This window comes from Eurypyga helias, unplaced genomic scaffold, assembly GCF_000690775.1.
Source record: "Eurypyga helias isolate BGI_N326 unplaced genomic scaffold, ASM69077v1 scaffold4251, whole genome shotgun sequence".
Taxonomy (NCBI): domain Eukaryota; kingdom Metazoa; phylum Chordata; class Aves; order Eurypygiformes; family Eurypygidae; genus Eurypyga; species Eurypyga helias.
In genome coordinates, this window is record NW_010232624.1 from 7,131 (window position 1) to 29,313 (window position 22,183).

Genomic DNA, 22,183 nt, shown 5'->3' on the forward strand with positions numbered 1-22,183 from the left:
AGTTTTCCACTGAATTCAAATACTATAGACTTTCATCGTACATAAAAATATCTAAACAACGAAAACAAGATAAACAACAGATATTGCACATTTTCTGAAGAATCTGCCCAACTTTTTGTTTTACACAGATAAGAGGAGGGGTACAGAAGAGATGAAAGTTACAGGCACCCTTAGAAGAATGCCTTGGTAGAACATGGTACATTGTAAAATACAGTAAGAGAGCAATGTGCAAACTGTTTTTACTCTTAGAAGCATATTATTCTAATCCGTGTTGCACCTAATATTTGTCTTTCAGAAATCCAAAATCTCCACTTACGACAAGATGTGGGCCTTCATGAGTAGCAGGAGGCAGTCAGTACTTGTCAAAAGCAATGAAGAAGGTATCCAGCGTGTGCTTACCTCTGATTATGCATTTTTAATGGAGTCGACAACCATTGAGTTTGTCACACAGCGGAACTGTAACCTAACACAGATTGGAGGACTGATAGACTCAAAAGGTTACGGCGTTGGAACTCCCATGGGTAGGTGATATGTCAACCATTTGTTCCATGTTCATTAATCTTAGTTGCTGCAGTAGCATAGAAAAGCTCCAATACACTGTTTCCTTCTCTACATTTCTAACATTATTTTCTCATTGTCTTTTTCTTACCTGGGGAAAATATTACAAATTTTGTTGACATTTATGGATTGTATTGAATTTTTCTAAACAGAAAAAATTCTTAACTTTATTACAAATTAGACATTTTCATATGGTATATTTCTTACATGGTGTCTTCCATATGTTAAACAACATCAAAAACTACTTCTCACAGCACATTATTTTATTTAAAAATGTTTTTTAAATGTTGATCTCTCTCTTCAGAGAATGAGGTCTTAGTAGTACATAGCTTGCATTAGCAAATAGGGATAATGCTTCTATACTGAGAGGGCTAATCACTGTGATTCTTTAAAGAGAAGGAAAGATTCCATAACACACCATACATAATCCACAGCCAAAAGAAATACAGAATTAAGCTTGTGGAATATGGTTTTGCAGAGCAATTCCAACACTGTAAATGTTTTCCAGGTCAGATGTTCTAGACTAGGTACAAAACTTTAGATGCAAGATTGGAAGCCGAAGACAGATGGTTAGTTTGTCTGTTATAACACACAGGGTGGGATTCAGCAAGCACAGAGGTGCTAAGTTCCCATTTACTGCAGCGATTTTTGAAGGACGTGAGCTGAGGATCTGGCTTTAAATGTCAAAACTAATCAGAATAGAAAACGGTATGACACAAAGACTGTCAGTACTGCACAATGATACTATTTCATGTTGTGAGATTGTTCAGCTGACTTCTTTGCAATTTGTTTTAACTTTCTTTTTACAAATAATTTATCACTGTGATGTATATGAATGTTTTATGTTTTTCTAAAATACGTCTTAAATCTAGTACTGATTTTTTCTAAAATACATCTTAAATCTAGTACTGATTTTATCTGTGTTAATAGTATGCACTAAACCATTGTATGGCAAAAGCTGTGTCCAGTACTTTAAATGAAGCACATAGTAAGGAAGATAAAGGAATAAAATGTAATGGAATATATTGGATAAAAGGTATATAGTATTATTAAATATAGGATTCCCTATATGTTGTAGACATTTACTGCAGCTTTAATAATATCTTTATAATTTTCATGATTTCAGCAACTTGCTATGAAATTAAAATCTCCTGAAGAACTTAAGATTCTGTTCACTTTGCATTTGAACATTTAGTTGTTAGGAATCTAGTTTTAATCCATATAACAATTTTTCTACACTGTGCTATGGGGACTTGACTTCAGCCCTGCTGTTCTTTTTGGCATCTTGTATTTTCTGATATATAAACCTGTTATTATTTTGAGGGTGAAAACCTCCTTCCTTTTAGGTTTAGTATGGGGAAAATTAAATCTTAGTGATGGTTTAAAACCCTTGAGTAAGCTGCATACAAACTTGTGAAGTAACTGAAGCATGCACCAGAAATCTAAACGCCCATGGAAGTGCTAAAGTGATAGGAATCAGGGAGATCAGGCTATTTTACAAATGATTTTGATTATGTGCGAATCAGAGAAGCAGCGTAAACACCAGAGAAAACAGATGAAAAGCAATGATAAAGCCAGAAACAGACTTCTAGAGTTAAAGTTTAGAGGAAGGAATATTTGATGTAAAGAGGTGAGGAGGAAGTAAGTAAACAAACTGTCTTTTAGTCTTTGTCCCCTACCTTATCTAGGGAGAACTGGCACTATGCACACAGTATTTCTTCACTAAGTTCAAATCATATCAATGACATTATTCAGGTCTTATTCAGCTGCAAGATTCCGAGTAACAGCAAATGATCTGTGTCAGGAGAAATAATAGTGTTTTACAAGGGGATCTGTGAGCTGAGATTTGTCTTGAATCAAGATGAAACAAAGAGGACATACATGCAGGAATTGGGGATTGCCAAATGAAGTAAAACAAGAGTTGAAATAGTGTTAAAATAAGCAAAAGAACTGAAGTAAGAACTGAAAGAAAGATGAGGCCTTGTCGTGGTTTAACCCCAGCTAGCAATTAGTAACACACAGCCACTCGCTGACCTCCCACCCTCCTCCAGTGGAGAAGGAGAATCCGAGGACAAGACAAGGAAGCTCACAGATTGAGATAAGAAAAATTTAATAATTGAATATAAATTAATAAAATAGTGAAACTAATAATACTAACAATAAGAATATGCGATGAAAACAATGGCCAATAAAACAAATTACACAATTGCTCACTACCCTCCAAATGATACCCAGCCAGTTCCTGAGTAGCAAGAGCCAGAGCCAGAGATCCTGAGAGCTGGAGCCCAAGAGTGACTGCAGCAGAGTCTGAGTGAGCCCCATGAGTGAGAGAGAGATCTAGAAAACAAACTGACCCATCAACTAATTAACTAACAAACAAACAAGGAACCATGTTCCCCCAGCCTACTGCCGATTTATATACTGAGCTTAACATCCAGTGGAATGAAATACCCCTGTGGTCAATTTGGGTTAGCTGTATGGACTGCACCCCCACCCTTCTGCTTGTAGCAAGAAAGTTGGGGAGTATCTATAAAATGCTATCCAGAGAACTAACATTTATAAAAGTTTTATCCCGTGTATAAACCACATAGTCACAAAGGAAATAGATTGGGTAGCCTCTGCTAAAATAATGCATAGCTCACACAAAGATGTTAAAGGAAACCATATGAAGAAGCATGTCCATAGTGCCTGTCAGAGCAGTTATTGTTAAATATATTGCTATGTTAAAGCTGAAAAACATTTCGGAGCAGTAGATAATACAAAATAAGATCATGTATTATAGCTAATCTCACTTCTACAGGAAAAAATAATTTTAGTCTTTAAAAGAATTTAAGACGTTAAATTTACAGTAGATTTCATCATTATTTAATGATTATGGAAGAAGTTTATAGACAAACAATAGAGTGGCTATAGTATAACTATTTTTAGGGCTAATAGCCCTAAGAGTAGCTTGTCAAGTGCTGGGAAAATGACAGTGTAATGGTTTCAGAAACAAAACACATGTTACTACTTGTGTCTATTTGGGAAGCAGCACATCTCTGAGCAGAACAATACATAAATATTTTTATTAGATGCATGGTATCTGAAAGATATAGATGTCAACTCCCCAAATTTACAAAAATATCCATTTATATCCTGGAGTAGTGGCTTGAAGTTGCAGAAGTATTTGCATATAAGATTAAATTTGCGGAATACAGTTGTTACAGGCCTTATGTTGAATACCGCAGAATGGATATGGTTACTTTTAGAGAACAGCATCACAGCAAGCAGGTGCCACATATCTTGTTCCTTTTGAAGGCTAATAGAATAATAGTTAGTGAGAGCATAATGTGCTTGAGTCTAAGTAGCCACAAGCAGAAGAGCTAAAATCTTTCCTAACAGAAAATGATGCTATAAGAGTAGTTTTGATAGGATTATCGCTTGGAAAATGCAACTACCCATATATAGCACCATCTTAGAGTACTATAGTAAAATCTCTCTGCTCATGATGTGAAAGTTTTAAATTCAGAGAAAGAAAGTTGCTCAAGATGAGAAGAGAAATACATCTGATCAGGAAGTGGATAGTCATCAACTCCTTCTAAACATACTGAAGAAGCAAAATCTGAGTTTAGATGATTATTTTAATCCTTTTCAAAGTACAGTAGTGAAGTAAAAAAAGTTTAGATTGCTAAAATGTAGCCTTGAGGAAGGTAATTGGAAACTATGTAATTTTGGTACAAAATGGGATCAGTGTATACCTTTAAAGTCAACAAAATACACCAATGTTTTGAATAGATGCAAGGCAGCTTTCTGTATGGTATCTTTGCTGTTAGCTTTATTTAATATCATAGAATCATAGATTGGTTTATGTTGGGACTTTAAAAAGCATCTAGTTCCAACTCCCCTGACATAGGCAGGGGCACCTTCCACTAGACCAGGTTGCTTAAAGCCTCATCCAGCCTGGCCTTGAATACTTCCAGGGATGGGGCATCCACAGCTTCTCTGGGCAACCTTTTCCTGTGCTTCACCAACATCTCTGGGAAGAATTTTTTCCCTGATATCTAATCTAAATCTCACCACTTTCAATTTAAACCCATTGCCCCTTGTCCTGTCACTACAGGCCCTTGTAAAAAGTCCCCCCCAGCTTCCTTGTAGCCCCTTCAGGTACTGGAAGATGCTATAAGGTCTCCCTGGAGCCTTCTCTTCTCCAGGCTGAACAAGCCCAACTCTCTCAGCTTGTCCCCATAGCAGAGGTGCTCCAGCCCTCGGAGCATCTTTGTGGCCTCCTCTGGACTCACTCCAACTGGTTGATATCTTTCTTATGCTGAGGGCTCCAGGGATGGACTCAGTACTAATATGTCACATATGACACCAGCAGCACTAAAAAATAAACCAGAGAGAGTGAGTTTGATAAGTTAAATATACAATGAATGATTCTCATGATATATGTTTAGAAATTCAAGTCTTCTACATACTTGAATTCCTCTTCAGTCAGCCTCCTCTTGCTCTAGGCTGGAAACACTTCATTTATAATGAAAAAGAAAGGGAAGAACACACCTGGAATGAGATGTTTGATAGGAAGTGATACTTTGGAGCAGATAAGGGAGAACACATTTGTAGCTGTGTTTCATTTTGGTTTGGTTTATTTTCCATCTTTTCAACTTTGATCACATCTTTGTAACCAAGAGGGTAACACTTGCTTTGCTAGAGCACATCTGTGTTTTTTTCTTCCTGTTTGAAGGTCTACATGCCAGGGTTTTCTATTGGCTTTATTTTGGCATGTCCTACTAGGAGGCACTATTATGCCAGTCCTGCACTCTTCATCAGTGAATCTGGTAGACAGGAAAACTTTTGTTAATAATCATTAATCTTGAAGTATGCTGCATAGTTTATTTCTACTAACAAATATATGAATAAGTATCATGTACAAGTATCTATAAGAAATGCATATATATATTTCTTTTACCAGTTTGAATTTGGCTTTTTGTGGGCATACACTTCAACATCCAAGGCTGATATTCAAGGAAGAAATGAAGGAGAGGAGGGAGGGAGGGAGGAAAGATACATAAACAAAACAACAAAGAGCGGTGGGGGGAGAGAGAGAAAAAACTCTTTGCGTATGCAGAAAACCTTCTACTTTTAATGATAGATCCTCTAAAGTATTACTTATCACCTCCAGCAGTTTTAAACGTCCCATTACTTCATCATGCATTATACAGGTATTTAAAATTGGGATTATTCTTGAATAAATCCCAGTTGGGACAAATTCACAATTGCAAAGGATTCCTAAGTGTTTATAATTCCACATGTTTATTTTCTTCTTATCAAGCATAACTTGTAAGCTTTTTTCAAGAGAACCTAGTCTATCCAGCAATATAGATTTCATGCCCTACTGAAACATAGTTAATATGACTTTATTATGGTTAACATACTGTAAAACACAGTAGCATTATCTGACAAATGCTATTTTCCATAATGAGTATTTATTAAAATCATTGTTAATGTGAAGTGAACCACATGAAAGGTTAGAAATTTAACTTCTCTGTGGTCTATATTAAGGCCTTAATGATCTGGAAAGATACTTTTCCCTTTTTTTTTTTTTTTTTTTTTACACTTTCTACTCTCCAATTTGAAGAAATCTATCTGAAATCATCTCTTGGCAAAAAAGCAGATCTTCATCTCTCTGAGGTGGTGTCAGGTTCTTACTTATTATCCAAATTCCTTTTCCTCTTCAGCATGTTAGACAGCAGGCTGCTTTCCACCTGGCTTGGGCAGATTTTGTATTGAATTGCCAGTTGCTTCTGTGTTGAACCTGGAGTTCATAAATGTCTGACAAGTGTATATGTCAAACACATTCCATATGAGCACATATACTAGGCACGCACCTTTCAGATGATCTGCACTTATGTGGCAACTCAGGACTTTCCTGTATATGCCAAACTCTGTATGTGTAGAGGTACATGCAAAGTAATGACTTTGAAACTTTGGAAATGACAAATGGTAGGTGTAAGTAATCCTAAAAATTTGCATTTATTTCTTCTAACTCTTAAGAAATACAAAATAGAAGGTGGTGTTTGAGAGATACGGTGCATATAAGAAATCAGAGCTAGTCTTTTCTGTACTTTTTCTCTGTGATTGTTGGCCTGTGGGAAGTTACAGAATTAGATTAAGGGGGACTTTAGATGTATTGCAGTCATGTTCCTATAATATCTGGTAATGGTGAGGTAAAAATAGTTTGAGAAAAAGGTGAAATACACATTTTTTATCCTTTCTTCCTATTCAGTTATTACAAGAAAACAAATTGCTCTATTGATATTAATAATATATCAGTTGCAAAACGGAGTGAGCTGAATCTGTTACATGACTCTCTTCCCTTTATTATCTTTTTGACTTACTTTTCCCTTGCTGCAATTGAACAATGACTTTTCCTACTACAATGTATCATTTGTATCCCTGATCTTTCCATATCAATGGACTAGCAAGATAACCTGAAAAATGCTGGAAAGAGTTGAAGTAGGATTATGATACAGATGAATATCATAATGATAATGAGTTCTGGGCCCTAGAAATTAAAAATAATATTAAGGTACTTGAATGCATCCAGAGGAAGGCAACAAAGCTGAGGAAAGAGCTGGAAGGCGTGTCCTATGAGGAGTGCCAGCAGACACTGGGTTTGGCTAGTTTGAAGAAAAGGATACCAAGGGGTGACCTCATTGCTCTGTACAGCTTCCTGAGGAGTGGAGAGGGATATGCTGGTCTTCCTGGTATCCAGAGATAGGACACATGGGAATATCTCAAAGCTGCACCAGGAAATGTTCCGACTGGACATTAGGAAGCATTTCTTTACCAAGAAGGTGGTCAAACACTGGAACAAGCTGCCTAGAAAGGTGGTTGAGGCCCCAAACCTGTCAATGTTTGAGAGGCATTTGGACAATGCCCCTAACAACATGCTTTAACTGTTCACCAGCCTTGAAGTGGTCAGGCAGTTGGGCTAGGTGACTGCTGTAGGTCCCTTCCAACTGGAATATTCCAGTCTAGTCTAGTCTAGTCTATTCAGTGCCTGGATGACATTTTTTATGCAATTCTTTCCTCTTTTCTTTCTTCTATTTTCTGTCTTTTTTTTTTTTTTCTTTTTCCTGTCCCTTTTCTATTTTCTCTTCTAATTTCTTTTTTTCTTATTTTCTTTGTCCTTTCATTTTAATTTTTCTTTTTTTTTCCTTTTTCCTTTTATCTTTTTTCCTTTTCCTATTTCTTTTTTTTTTTTCCTTTGACAAAGGTTGTAAAAGCAACAAAGCCACAGGTATGAGTTATGTATGAACTTTTGAAAGAGCAGGCAGTTCCAAATTTGAAAAGCATAAGAGGTCAATGATGTGTTATTTAATCCCCCAAATTGTTAATATTACACTTGACTAACATAGCTGAAATGAAATTCTAAATATCTGAAAATACTAAACAGTCCAGAAATATAAATGAAATAATGAAAATATAATCCTGGATTAATTCTGTAAAGTACTAAACCCAACTGTCAACGTTGGCTTTCCATTTAACCACTGGTGAAATTTCAGACCCTGCAGCTATTTCCTGTTTATATTGTGTAGGACACTGAGTATATCTGAGCTATCCTTGTCTATTTCCTGTTGTAAAGTACTGCTCTTGGAGAAAAATTTCCATGTTACAGTCCAGCACTTAGAAAATGTTCATATGTGCTTATGTATATATTATACATTCTTAGGTAATTTCACATATGTTTAATAAACACTGAGCAATTTTTGCACTCTGAACTTCAACACTAAACATATAAACATTGTCCCTTGCCTATAGTTTTCAAAGTCTTAAGCACTACAAACAGTAATAGCGATAAAAAATAATTTCTAAGCAATCATTTGGTTTTACTGTTAAGACACCCTAATTCTCTTGAAGCTGCTTATTACCTTCAGAACACACACATTATGTAATACAAATATTTTTTTTACCAGTCCTTGGAGATGAGACATATAAGCAGATCTGTCTCTGTAGGAATAAATAGGAAACCAACACAGAAAGCCATTTTCTTCTGATTGCCTGCACCTAATCTGTAATCCTTCATATAATTTGAACTGTAATATTAATCACTTATACATGTATAAAAGTGCTGAAATTCAGTTATTGTGTAACTAAAACAAATTAATACATATCTTTTAATTAGTTGAACATAATGCACCAAAAATAAGTGCAAATTATTTATTTTTATGCTGGTCAAGCCATGTATTAAAACTAATTTTAGAATTTCAAATGCTTGAGCAGTTAATTTATTGTTGCTGAAATGTAAGAATGTGTAGTTAACATATTTGATGAAAGAACTGTTTATGAGTTGCCGCAGAAGTATGAGCATATTGATGCATTGTCTGAGAAGCATGCTAAGATACTGAGCTGTGTATTAATAATGAATGGCTAAAACTCCTGATGTCCAGTAGCTGTTGTGAGCAGACTCTGCCATAAAGAAATGTTTTTAGTAGGAATCAATGAACAGATGTAACTGAAGTAAAGACTTCAGTTAAGCTAAAACTTCAGTTTCTATGTTATAATTCCTAGGACCGTATGTATGTATTACATTGTCAAAGACTTGTCTACAAATGTAAAATGTGTCTGTCCTGATATGTCACCCCTAATTAGAAATAAATCTTGTGTGTTACATGCCAGCATATGGTGCTTGCTTGCTTTTAGACATTCTTGGTCTGAAAAAGCTGCAGAACCAGCTATTTGTTTTGTCTGTCTTGCATTTCCATTTGTATCCCTTTTTCACCGTCTATTAGAAGCGTGATCTCATTTCCCATCAACCCAGGCTCACTGAGTAAGTATCACCCACCACCCAATGTTCTAACTCAATGCTTTAAAGTTTTTCTGGGGGACATGTAATAAGTGAAAGCAAACTTACCACAGCCTTTCTGAAGGTTACAGGAGTGGCTGGCAGAGCTGGGAGTTTTAGCCTCAAGAAGGAAGCTCAGTGGGTATCTGATGAATATGTGTAAGTACATGTTAAGGGAAAATAAAGATGAGAGACTCACGATTTTTTCATTGGCACCCAGTGACTAGACAGGATACGTAGGACAAAAGCTGAAATTAAGTAAATTCCATTTAAATGTGAGAAGAAAAAAACCACACACACAAAACTTTTTTACAGTAAGGGTGATTAAACACTACAGCAGATTGCCCAGAGATGTTGTGGAGTCACCATCCTTGGAGATATTCAGAACTCAACTGGACAACATGCTCTGCGTAACATACTGTAGCTTGAGCAGGTGGAGTGGAGTAGACAATCTTCAGAGGACACTTCCAAAGTTCTGCCTTTTATAGTACTGAAATACAACAGTTTTGTGATGAAAATACTTCAGACTTTTTAACTACAGAATCAAGCCTTTTCTCTTTGAACAGTGACTTGAATTGCATCCCAAAGGGGTAAATAGAAACCCCTTTTAGTTTGAGCCTACCTAGTTTCATTTTCTGCCCCCAAATGATTCCTTTGTACTGAAGGGGAAAAAAAAAAAAAGCCAGCTCTGGAAGCTCTTGATAAATCTGAATTGTCACAATCTCATCCAACCCCACTACTGAGGACAGAATGCTGTCCTCAGAATGGCTTTAAATCTGCTACGGTGCTTTATAGAAAAACAGCATAATGAACGAAACAATGAAAGTCAATGTTTTTAAGCACACTTTGAATAGTTGAGCTTCTTAATCTTACCGTATTTATGATGCACAAAGTTAGCTGATGCCTTCTTTTCCCAAAGATCAAGCAAGAACTGACTGCCTTGCCTCCCTAATCACTTTAACCTGAATAGAACAGAAATCTGCATTGAAAGCCTCAAAGAGTCAGCTTCTCCTGTTTATCTGGGGGATTAGAATTATATGGAACATCACTTAATAGAACAGTAGCAGCTGAAACTTCTTATCATGACCAATAAATGCAGTGTGAGACTTTATTGGAATTCTGGCAACTCCAAAGGTCTAAATTATTTTACATATATAACTTCAGTGAAGATTGCCCAGATTTAAGAAAGCATTGCAGTTAGATGTACCCAAGGCCATTTCATACCTCACCCATGATGAAATAGCTAATGGCAAAACACTGGCATTAATTGTTTTCAGAATTTCCCTTATAGCTTGGCAGGGGGTTGGGGTGTTTGGGTGAACTGGGTTTTCAGGTATAGACACTTTTGCTATGACCTTATATTTTTTTGTTTTTCAACATACTCTTGTCTGCCTGCCTAAAATCTTCTCATGTAGGAGAACTGCATGTATCATTTTGTTAGACTTCCTTATTCAACTATTTGTTGCTGCGTAGTGTAAGAGAAATATTTTCCACAAAGGAAGCTATATTTGCAAACCTTTCATATGTGACTGATACATGTTTGCAAGAGAATTGAAAAAAAAACACACTATATAAATATGAAATAATTTTAGCTGTGGTAAAAATATCACTGATTTTCTCAGTACAAGTTTGAACAAAGGTATATTCCTGTTCTGCAGCTGCACAGCTCAACAGGGGTGGAGAGATAATAGTCTATTATGATTATGATCTTTTCAAACTGTGATATTACAATGCATGAAGAGTCTATGAAAAAATTTACTAACTTTCATTTGTTTGAATTCAGTATTTTACCTAAGAGCTATGCTTTAGAGCTGTTTACAATGATAGTTTAAAGAGGGGCTGAGAAAACTAGAAAAGCTTTAAAAGACAGAAAGAAGAAAACAAGACAAAAAGTCGGATAGAATATTCATGTCTAATACAATAATGTAATATTGATCTGAGCATTTAAAACAGTAAAGTAGAGGCCTTCATTCTGTTCAGGTTATCGTGGTATTATAAAAAGTAATAGAGAAAAATGCTGTATATTAACTATTAAACCTGTTATCATGGTATCTTATTTAAATTATAAATTATAGGCAACCACTATATATGCATTGTTTTGCAATTTATTCACAGTGGAGAGTAGATATGTTTAAGCTAGTTAAAAGTTAATATATTAGATATGTCCTCTTTCCAGTCCTAAAACCATAAGTATTTACAAACACAACAATTCATTAATTGCTGTTGTAGTCCTAAATCTCCCATGTATTAATCTTATTTTGATATCAATTATGTTTTATAATTATAGATGGAAACTTATGAGAATTATAATATGAAATAAACCTGAGCTACATGATCCCTCTTTGTTACATTTAATCTTTATAAACTTATATGAACTTTTTAGTGACAGTCTATAAAGAAACAATGAGAAATTGGCATGGGTTGGGAATGGTTAAGAAGGGAAGAAGCGAAAACAATTAGAGAACACAACATTTGTAAAACGTTTTTGATTACATTTTGAATAAAATACTGATTTAAAATTTTTCCTGTTCTTACCAGAAACTTGTCTTTTCCAAACCATACATGTAGGAATAGTGAACAGCTTTGTTTTGGATTTTGTTTGGAATGTTTGCAGTTTCAATTAGATATGGTGTAGCTTAGACTGCTGTAAACATCTGCTGAAGATTTTCCATTTTAATAACAGCAACTTAATGAAAATTTAATGTTTACAGTATGTCTAATATTACAATATGGCAATCTTGATGTAGCATGAAGTGTTGGGGTTAACAATCAGATTCAGGACTGATTTTGTTTCATCTTGATACACCCCTTAGAAAACAATAGTAAATTCAAAGTTATGTATTTAATCTGAAACACAAGAATAGGAAATGTAATGTATATGAAACACAGCTAAATTAAAGTTGTATTTCTTATATTAGGCCTGTCTCTTTATTATTTATTCCCAATACTGTCCACAATATATGTTGTATGAAGAGCTCTAAAAAAGGCTTCTTCATGCCAAGAAGTGTAAGAGTCCATGAGCCAAAAGTCCATAGGGATGTAGAAGGACAGCTGGTAGAGGTGCAAGATGTACACTTTTTATTAGTATTTAAATCTATTATATATTTTAATGCATTAATCATAAATGAATAGGAAATGTATATAAATTACTCTTGGGGTGCAAACCCCAAGATTTTTAAACCGACATTAAAATGGCCTGTGTTCACTTAAAGTTTATTTATATAGCAGTTGTTTTAAGTGCACTTGGGAAGTATATTTAAAGTTTGTGTGGTTGGCATGTTTTGCTATTAATTCATGTGTACCTTAGATGTAAGAATGCTGTAATCTCTGATCATTTCATAAATATAAACCAACAAATTTGCTGTGAGGCACAGAGGAGATAAGAAACAAGAAAAAGGTGTTTCACTTAACATCACAAAGAAAGCCTCTTATCAAAGCTACATTTAGAACCACAACCATCTCCTGGTGTAATGCAATAATCTCAATTTTATTCTATACTCTTAAAAATATCTGACCAATCACTAATTCTTACATCAGTAGATTGACTGTTTGGTCTGTGGTGTATTTTTTATTTTTATTTTTATTTTTATTGGTGAGCCTTGCTCATTTACTTGGAGTTAAAATGAGATACAGATTTTGGGATAAAGGAGGATCTACTCCTGTGTCAAATTTAAAGGAACTTTTGCCTTTTCTTTTGATTTATTGCTTTTCTCTTCACTGTGGGATGTTGTTTGCTTCCTATGATTGCCAAAGAATTTTAATCCATCAAATCCCCAGCTACGGCAATGGCATTACTCCATGACCTGGAAAGAGTCCTCAGTGATCTTTTCTTATGTGAAAATGAGCTGATTTTTAAAGTGGAGCCAGGGACTGGAAACTGGCAATATCCCTCTTTGTGTGTTGCTTGGAGACATTTGAATCCACAGATAGGAAGAACAGACCAAGCTATGTTGACCCTTCCCTCGGTCACTGCCCTTCCATCCCAATTAGAGTGGGTTAACAGAATTAGGAAGCAGAACTGGCTGTGACTTTTAAAAGAAAAACATTTATGTGGAGCTAAAGTAAGTGCTTCTCCTATACCCAGTGCCCCTGAGCTGCCTATTCTTTTTTTATGGCATGTTAACTGTGGCTGTCAGTCTTTATTACTGAGTGTTGACTATGCTACAGGTTTCTGGAAGGTGTTTCAGGCCCTGTGATGCAGGAGGCCGTAGCAAGTAGTTTTTCCATGGTTACTCATAATCTAAACATCTACTTCACAATTATGTGTAAATGAAATCCCTTCCATTTTGTTTCTGTCATGCCTATGACTCCAGTATGCACGAAACTTAAGAAACACTGAACTCCACATATTGTATCACCAGTTATCCCCTAGCAAGGAATGTCTGTTCCAAAAGCCTGGACTAAATTCTGTCTTGTAAAAACAAAAGAGAAGCTTCATCGTAGTAACTGATGGACAGAGAGAACAATGTAAGAAACAAAAGTTTCAAATATAAATTATCTAAGGAGACCACTACTCTAACTGTCAGAAATTCTTATTGCTGCAAACAGCTAGAGTGAAATAAGCAAATAATGTATAGAGAAGAATATATTTCTTATATTCTGTAGGCCCTCCACTTCTGGTTTGTCATAGGAATAGCTCATCAGTTGATAGAGATATGAAAGCAGTAGGAACCAGGAAAAGAAAAGGTAGAAAAAGTCAAATATTTCTGCAGTGGACTTCTCCCTTTTTCTACACTGAATGGAGGGTTATATATTCACATTTTTCCCTGATTCTGGAATAGAGTTTTAAATATCAGAGTCTCTGTCCCCTCCCAGTCTTCCCCACAAACATAGACTGGTAAGAATTTTTTTCAACTGCTCGTGTTTTTATTGAAAGTTGAGATGTGAAGTTCACATTTCTTCCCGTGGCAGAGTAAAGTTCTCTCCTTTTTTTTTTTTTTCTTCTCATGAACAGTAAATTCTCTTGAAATACTTCTGATTAAAAAAAAAAAAAGTAAAAAACATCACATGGTCTTCTTGCAACACCTCATGGAAGGGCTTGATTCATCTTTCAGTCATGTGATAGGGAAAATTACTAGTTAATGTCAAAAATATTTTACATTTAACTGCTGAAATTTCATTTTTGCAAAGAAAACAGTTTTAACATCCAGAGTGTGATCTGGATGTCTTGCCCATATTTTTCTATTTATTTTCTCTTCTATTGTATGCTAACTTTATCATTCACAGATCAGGCCATGATACTTTTAGCCACTTCTGATGCTTCTGGGTGGATTTTCCATTGCTAGGACTTGCAATCCAGCCTGTATTAAAAAAAAAAAAAAAAAAAAAATCTATGCCCAAATAAAAAATTAGGAAATAATACCGTTGCTGTGCTTCTTTTGTTCTCTTAATAGAAACTTGAATCAGTATAAACAGCATTAAAATTACTTCTTTTCAAATATCAGAGTATTAGTTATACACATTATTTGTTGCAAAACATGAATCAATGTATTTAGAACATTGTAAGCCATTCAGAAATAGAACTACAATATTGAATGTTAGCTTTTTCATGGGTATTGAATTTTAAATGCTTGATTTAACAGCAGCAGTATGCAAAGCTGGTCATCTCACATCGATCTTTACTTGTGAGATTATCACTTTTAAGACAGATAATAAGGTATAACAAATACAAATATTGCAGTAAAAACACCAAAGACCATGTATTTGATTCACTTTACCACTATTTGTGCAAAATTTTGCAAATAACCAGGAAGATCGATATTTAACTCCATGATTCCAAAGCAATCCTCATAAACTTAAAAAACTGTAAATAGTATTAGTCTGTGCTTTTTAGTTTCTGCCTATGAATTCCTCAGTTAATTCAGTTTTTTAAGTGCTTCAAATGGACCAGAACTGCATGTGTACAAATTTGGTCCCTAGAATACATAAATAATACATGAAGAATAGTTGGCACTGCCTATATTTAGACCAACAGAATGTGTGGAAAGAAAATGCAAATCAATTTAATTAGAAAGCAGCCTGTCAGAGGATGGTTTTAAACTGGGTCCAAGACTACATCTCAGAACCTAATGTTATTTAGGTTGTTGTTGTTAAATATTTATAGGCAGTGAAATGTTGAAAATATTCCCAAAAGATTATAGGATGCACTTACACTTCCCCAGGCTCTTGTGAACTAATCACTTTCTTTCTTCCATCTGACTGAAGAAGTGTGTCAAGTATGGGGTTTTGCAGAGTTTCAGCTTAATCAGGATGGTCTGGAATGGTGAGACTTAGGCTCCTGTATGCACAAGAGAGTGAAAAATAATTTGTTTTCCTTTCTTTGTGCTTCCCATATAGTCCTGTGTAAATACAGTTTAGCTCCTAATACAGAACAGGATTCATTTCTAAGCACAGATGATAAAAGCAAAAGTTCTTGCAACGTAAATATTTTCAGGCCAGCTTTTCCCACCTTTTATTGTGGAATAAAGGAAAAGCCAAGAGTGGTTTGTAATTATTGGCCCTTTCTATATTTTACTTCTGTGCTGGCATAGCAACCCTTTGCTGTTAACTTTATTCCCATGATAAGCTCTAGATATGTAAGAAGAAATTTAGGAAATAAAGAATAAATTGAAAGAAATTCCAAAAGAAAAAATATATTTTCTGAGTGTAAAGAGTATAAAATATCCTATCCATGCTTTCATTCAGATCCTTCACAGTTGATCACAGTACATGAAATAGTCAAATGGGTAGCATCTCTCTAAATGATACTGAGGATTCTTTTTTAAAAGGTATAAAGTTAATGGAAATGCATTTTATTGCTCAGCCAAAGGAAACACTGTAAAAATTTTAGCTAGTAAGTAACATTATGTCAGAAAGAGAAAGAGGACAGATTCTTTGTAGAATTGCATATGACATGAATGAAGGAATGTTATGCATTTTCATCTATCTTTTTTTTCCCCCCCCTGGGATTTCTCAGCCACTTTAATAAAGAGTCTTTTGTGTATATTTTTGAAGGAGGAGAAGAAAAAAGATGGCTTTGTTCTCTTCTTAAACATTACACAGGAAGCACCTCTAACTGCTGTGATTTATTCCCTAACATTCAGAAAATAAAAGCTTTCTCCATTGGCATTATTTATTAATTAAGGTAGATTTAAAAATCCCCATTGAAAAGCCCTTATGCACTATATAAAGAAAAAGAGAGCAGATGACATAAAAAGGTAGGACACTGTCCTTTGAACTGCCCCTTAAGATGCTGAAAGGTTGAATGCTGCGAAATTATCATACCTTTTTAAAGCACTGGTTATGAAAAAGATATGCTTTAATATATCACAGTTTACATCCCTGTTATCCAAACACACTTAACATTACCTTTGTGAATGCATTGCTACCTGGTACTGTTAATAAGAAAATGCTTGCTTGGAAGGCATCGTGACAATCTATCAAATGGAGACTTTTGTGGCTTTGTCCTTAAGCATACATAGTTGTTTCTTCCTTTTAATAAAGTAATAGTATAAACCATTCATAACATACCAAAGCTCGGATTAGCTTTAGGGTAACAAGCTATGAAGAAACAAGCTGTAGATTTATGCATATTAGACTAAATCTACTGCAGCATAATTAAAAGCTTGATGGAAATTGAAAGATTAATACTATTTGGTTCGATATAATAGTTGGGCATGAAGATGTTTGATTATCATGGGAAAGTGTGATAGGACTTGTTGCATCAAGTTGTCTGGTTTAAAGGCAACACCTTCTGGATTACTTTTGCATGTATGTATTTATTTGTGTGTGCATATGTGGGTTTGTATTTATGTGACTAGTGTGACCGTGGTGAGACGGAAATGGCTTTTCAATAAATGTTATTGTTCTAGAGGATATAGTTTTTCCTGTGACATTATATTACATTTTATTCTTCTCAGGAATAATTAACTTTCCTTAAAATATACGTCATGCAATGTTATGTTCCCTCTGGTCTCTTTAGGATCTCCATATAGAGATAAAATCACTATAGCAATTCTTCAGCTGCAAGAGGAGGGCAAGCTCCACATGATGAAAGAGAAATGGTGGAGAGGCAATGGCTGCCCAGAGGAGGAAAGTAAAGAGGCCAGTGCTTTGGGAGTGCAGAATATTGGAGGAATCTTCATCGTGCTGGCAGCAGGATTGGTGCTTTCTGTCTTTGTGGCAGTGGGGGAGTTTTTGTACAAATCAAAAAAAAATGCACAGTTGGAAAAGGTAAATATTGGTGTTTTCCTATTTTGTTTCATATTTATGGTTTTTTGGGTTTTTTTTTTAAGAATCCTTTAACTATTTGGTAGCTAAATGTGGGTGATGCGTACTGATTGTTTATTGTGTAGTGCACTACTTTTTTAACAAAGGATCACGACAAAGTATCCGACATTTTACATTTACAGCTTTTAATTTGTCTTCAATATGTTTAATTGTAGCCAGATTTCAGGACAAGTGACTATTTCTCCTCTTATTCAAGCCTGAAAAAAGACAGCTTTTTACTCCTGGAAGTTCACTGCAGTTAATTTTATGGATGAAGAAGAAATCTGAAACTGTAATGGGAAACAAATTAATCTTCTACAGATAATTCTGATTTTCAACTGACAAACTGTCCATAGCTCAAAGTAAAACTCTAAACATGTCTCTATAGAAATGTTCTTTACAGAAGTTTATACTTGCAAAGTTATCCTGGTATCATCTGGAAAAGATTACATTAGCATGTTTGGTTTTGGTGGGGTTTTTTTGTTTGTTGGTTTGTTTTTTTGTTGTTGGGTTTACTACTGATACAATATCCTGTAATTTCAAACTGACTAGGTTTTGAAAATTCTAGTGTTAATTTGTTCTATACTTGCAATTTATACAATCAAAATACTGTAATTGTGCTAACACTAATATCCTGTGAAATTATTATTTGGAAATATCATTTTTGCATAATAAATAAATCTTTTAATGTATATGTGCCCATGTTTAAACCTAAACTCAAACTGTATACTTTATTGCTGTGAAATATTCTGAATTTTAAAAATTAAGAGAAAATGTCAGATTTTGCTAGGTTTTTTCTTTTTTTCTTCTTCTCCTTTTGAGGAGCTTGTGACCTATGGCATATTCTATAGTTCTATTTAGAAGTGCAATTTAATAAAATCAGTAGTAAATCCAACAGTATTTATATTGGGTTTTTTCCCAATGCTACTGGTAAGTTTTTGTAACTTGAATTACTACTCAGGTAATTTACAATGTTGTCCTTTTTTCTTTTTTTTTGTGAGGTTTGTGAGGTTACAAAGGTCCTAAACGCAGTTTGAACATGGGTACATTTTATTAAATTCTTAAAGGACCATTCAGATCCTCTGCTTTATAATGCTACAGGCTGATTCCTTTCTGTCAACATACCATTGGAATGTTATCTTTCTGAAATTATGAGGCAGCCGTTTGGTATGCGTGTCCTGTTATATTATTAAAGAATTTTATTTCCCAATACACAAAAAAGCATTGTGAGGTTACAAGGTCCTAAACACAGTTTGAACATGGGTACATTTTATTAAATTCTTAAAGGACCATTCAGATCCTCTGCTTTATAATGCTACAGGCTGATTCCTTTCTGTCAACATACCATTGGAATGTTATCTTTCTGAAATTAATTGGTGAGGAAAGAGATACCAGTTACTTAAGTAACCCATGAAGTCTCAATAATTTTTATCCATTCCTAAGGTAGATATGGATTTCATATGGACATCAATATAATTTGGTTTAGCTTTTCTGTATTTTTAACAAGCACTGAGAAAAACAGGACTGTTTTGATAATAATTTTGTAACATGAATTCCGTATTTGCAGGGTGTGAATGCATAGTTTACGTGAAAATAGAAGCGTGTTGGAAGCTGTGTGGGGAAGCAAACAGAAACTTCTTAATTAAGGACTCGTTTCTCTAAGCCCTATGATTTTGGGGTGGTTTTTTTTGTTTGTTTGTTTTGTTGTTGTTTGTTTTGATTTTTTTTTAATCATGGATAGAGGTAGCAATGAATGGAGGTATCTGACTTTTTAACATTACTTGTACCAGAAATGTCTCATGGGAAAATATTGAGATAGTAAAAGTTAGGAGTGAATCTGAAGCAGTTGCAAGAGTCAGGTGTCCTTCCTTTCTTTCTTCCTTGCCACCAATCTCTTACCTTCCTTCCCCACTACACACACATACACCAATGTCAGGAGACCAGAAAATTTTCAGTAGAACCTTACCCATGAAATGAAATTAGCAGGAAAATTATACCAGCATCCCCTCACCCACTCTTCTCCCAGCACCCACAGACCTTCAATGGGTGTCATCTTCCATCCTCTCCAAATGTAGCAGATCCCCTCTGCCTACGACAGTGAGTAGCAGCAGCCAAAGGCAAGAGAAACAGTAGTGTCATCTTTTTCCAGAGTCTACATCTTCTCTGTTGGGATGAGTAAACCATGCAAATAATGCTCCCTTGGCTATCCCACAGGGAGAGAAGAGGCACCTATTTTGGGTAACAGTTATAATTTCATTCCTTTAGAATCAGAGTATCATTCTGGCATTTGTGTAATTCTTGTCAATATCTGGAAACAGGGAAGATCAAAGGTCATATCATTAACCAAGGCAACAAAAGAGATAAAATAACTTCAGCTGCTGAAAATATTGAGTATCCTGGGATATAAATGGGCATATTAACATGTATGTTTGCTTTTTAACGTATGCAAAATATACAGTTGCACTTCCAGTGGGGAGGCAATGCATATTTAAAGTGCAAAATCTAGATAGGGCTTTTTAGCATTTTTTATGTCAGCCTGCTTCTGGAGTGCACACATAAACAGTGACATTGGCTGGTGTGAACCTTGTTGGAGGAGTGAAATCCTGAAAGGAATTGTGCTCAGAAAAGCAGCAGGCAAAATCATGCTATTTGCTCAAAACTATTGCATCTTGTAACCAAAGCAGTTCAAAATATCCATGCTCCTACTGTGCTAAAACAAACAAACAAAAAACCAACAAAAAACCCACCCCAGACTCTAAAACCAAAAAACAACCCACAAAAGAAGCATGTGATATGGGCTGTAGTCTTTCTGCAAAACAGATGAAGTCATGCCACCATAACGCTCGCCAGACACAAAAAAATTCCTCTTTTATTGACACCTTTCAAAGTCAAAGGTAAGCCTGGATGTTATCACAGTTAGACTGTCAGTCACTGACACTGTGGCTAGTTCATTTGAAAAATGAGTGTCCTAATTTACTAAGTATTTTTTAGAAGATCCAGACCTGATGGATGTGAAAAGGACAATATATGGATTCAATTCTGCTATCATTTGTAGCCATTCAAAACTCTGAGCCATCAGCAGGTCAGAAATACATCGGTTTGGGAAAAAATAACAGATACATATTTTATTAATTTTGATCTGTTAAGTACTTCAAATAATGTGAAATGAATCATAGAATCATAGAATCATAGAAGCATAGAATGGTTAGGGTTGGAAGGGACCTTAAAGATCATCTAGTTCCACCCCCCCTGCCATGGGCAGGGACACCTTCCACTAGACCAGGTTGCTCAAAGCCTCATCCAGCCTGGCCTTGAAGACATCCAGGGATGGGGCATCCACAGCTTCTCTGGGCAACCTGTTCCAGTGCCTCACCACCCTCTCTGTGAAGAATTTCTTCCTGACATCTAATCTAAACCTCCCTGATTTCAATTTATACCCATTACCCCTTGTCCTATCACTACAGGCTCTTGTAAAAAGTCCTCTCCCAGCACCCTTGTAGGCCCCCTTCAGATACTGGAAAGCTGCAATGAGGTCTCCTTGGAGCCTCCTCTTCTCCAGGCTGAACAAGCCCAGTTCTCGCAGCCTTTCGTCATAGGAGAGGAGCTCCAGCCCTCTGATCATCTTCGTGGCCTCCTCTGGACTCGCTCCAAGTGGTCAATATCCTTCTGATATTGAGGGCTCCACAGCTGGACGCAGCACTCCAGGTGGGGTCTCACCAGAGCAGAGTAGAGGGGCAGAATCACCTCCCTCGACCTGCTGGCCAAACCTCTCCGGATACAGCCCAGGAAATGAGAAACACTTCAGTGTACTTCAAGGATTTCACTAGGTTTTATATTTTGCATATATTTCCCAAGAAAGACAAAACCTATTGATCTTTCCATGGCAAATAAGTCACTGCTCAGCTACACAATTGAATGGAGAAAGATCAGTCTGGATAGTTTATTTCACAAGGTACAATGAATGAACAGTTAGCAGGACTGGACCCAAAGCAGATATCAGTGGCTGTGCATATGCAGGTGTGTTACATACAAAATAGTATTTTACTTACAACTGCAGATTGTATTGGACAAGAAACTCTGAATGTTGAACTGTGACCTAGATATGAGTCTAACTATATCTTTGAAGATGACACAAACTTAACTGGTTGATTCTTGGCCCTGATAAATTGTTTACAAAAATTTCAAACACATTCTGCAAAATGCACAAACTATATTTGGTTTTGTTTTGCTGGCTCAAAAATTTACTGAGCTGCAGACACTTTAAGTTATGGTAGTATTTGATCTTAAACTTATTAGAAATTGTGGGGGTTTGTGTGATTGCCAATAATTCTGAATTTGCTGTCTACCTCAAACACACATTTGAGTAATGTGGTGACCTTGGGTGTATTTTGAGCTAAATAACTCCTCTACTCCTACCAAGTACATAGTATCACTTTTTTTTTTTTTTTTTCCCAAACAAAGTATTAGGAATAACAAAGTCTATGGCAGAATTTTGACATTTCAGTTGACACAATGGGAAGGAGTAGGAGATAATAGGCTAGAGGTTGTCCTGAC

At 35.5% G+C, this 22,183-nt stretch overlaps 1 protein-coding gene across 1 annotated transcript in view; it reads left to right on the forward strand.

The window, feature by feature from the left end:
• Positions 1-295: 295 nt before the first annotated feature.
• The window catches only part of LOC104516934 (glutamate receptor ionotropic, kainate 2), a gene marked incomplete at its 5' end in the record, with an annotated part of 32,252 nt that continues 10,364 nt past the window's right edge, over positions 296-22,183 (forward strand). The window contains 2 exons of the mRNA XM_010161443.1: positions 296-521; positions 17,343-17,593. Of these exons, the coding sequence (XP_010159745.1) occupies positions 296-521; positions 17,343-17,593 (477 nt within the window). The remainder of the gene's footprint in view (positions 522-17,342; positions 17,594-22,183) is intronic.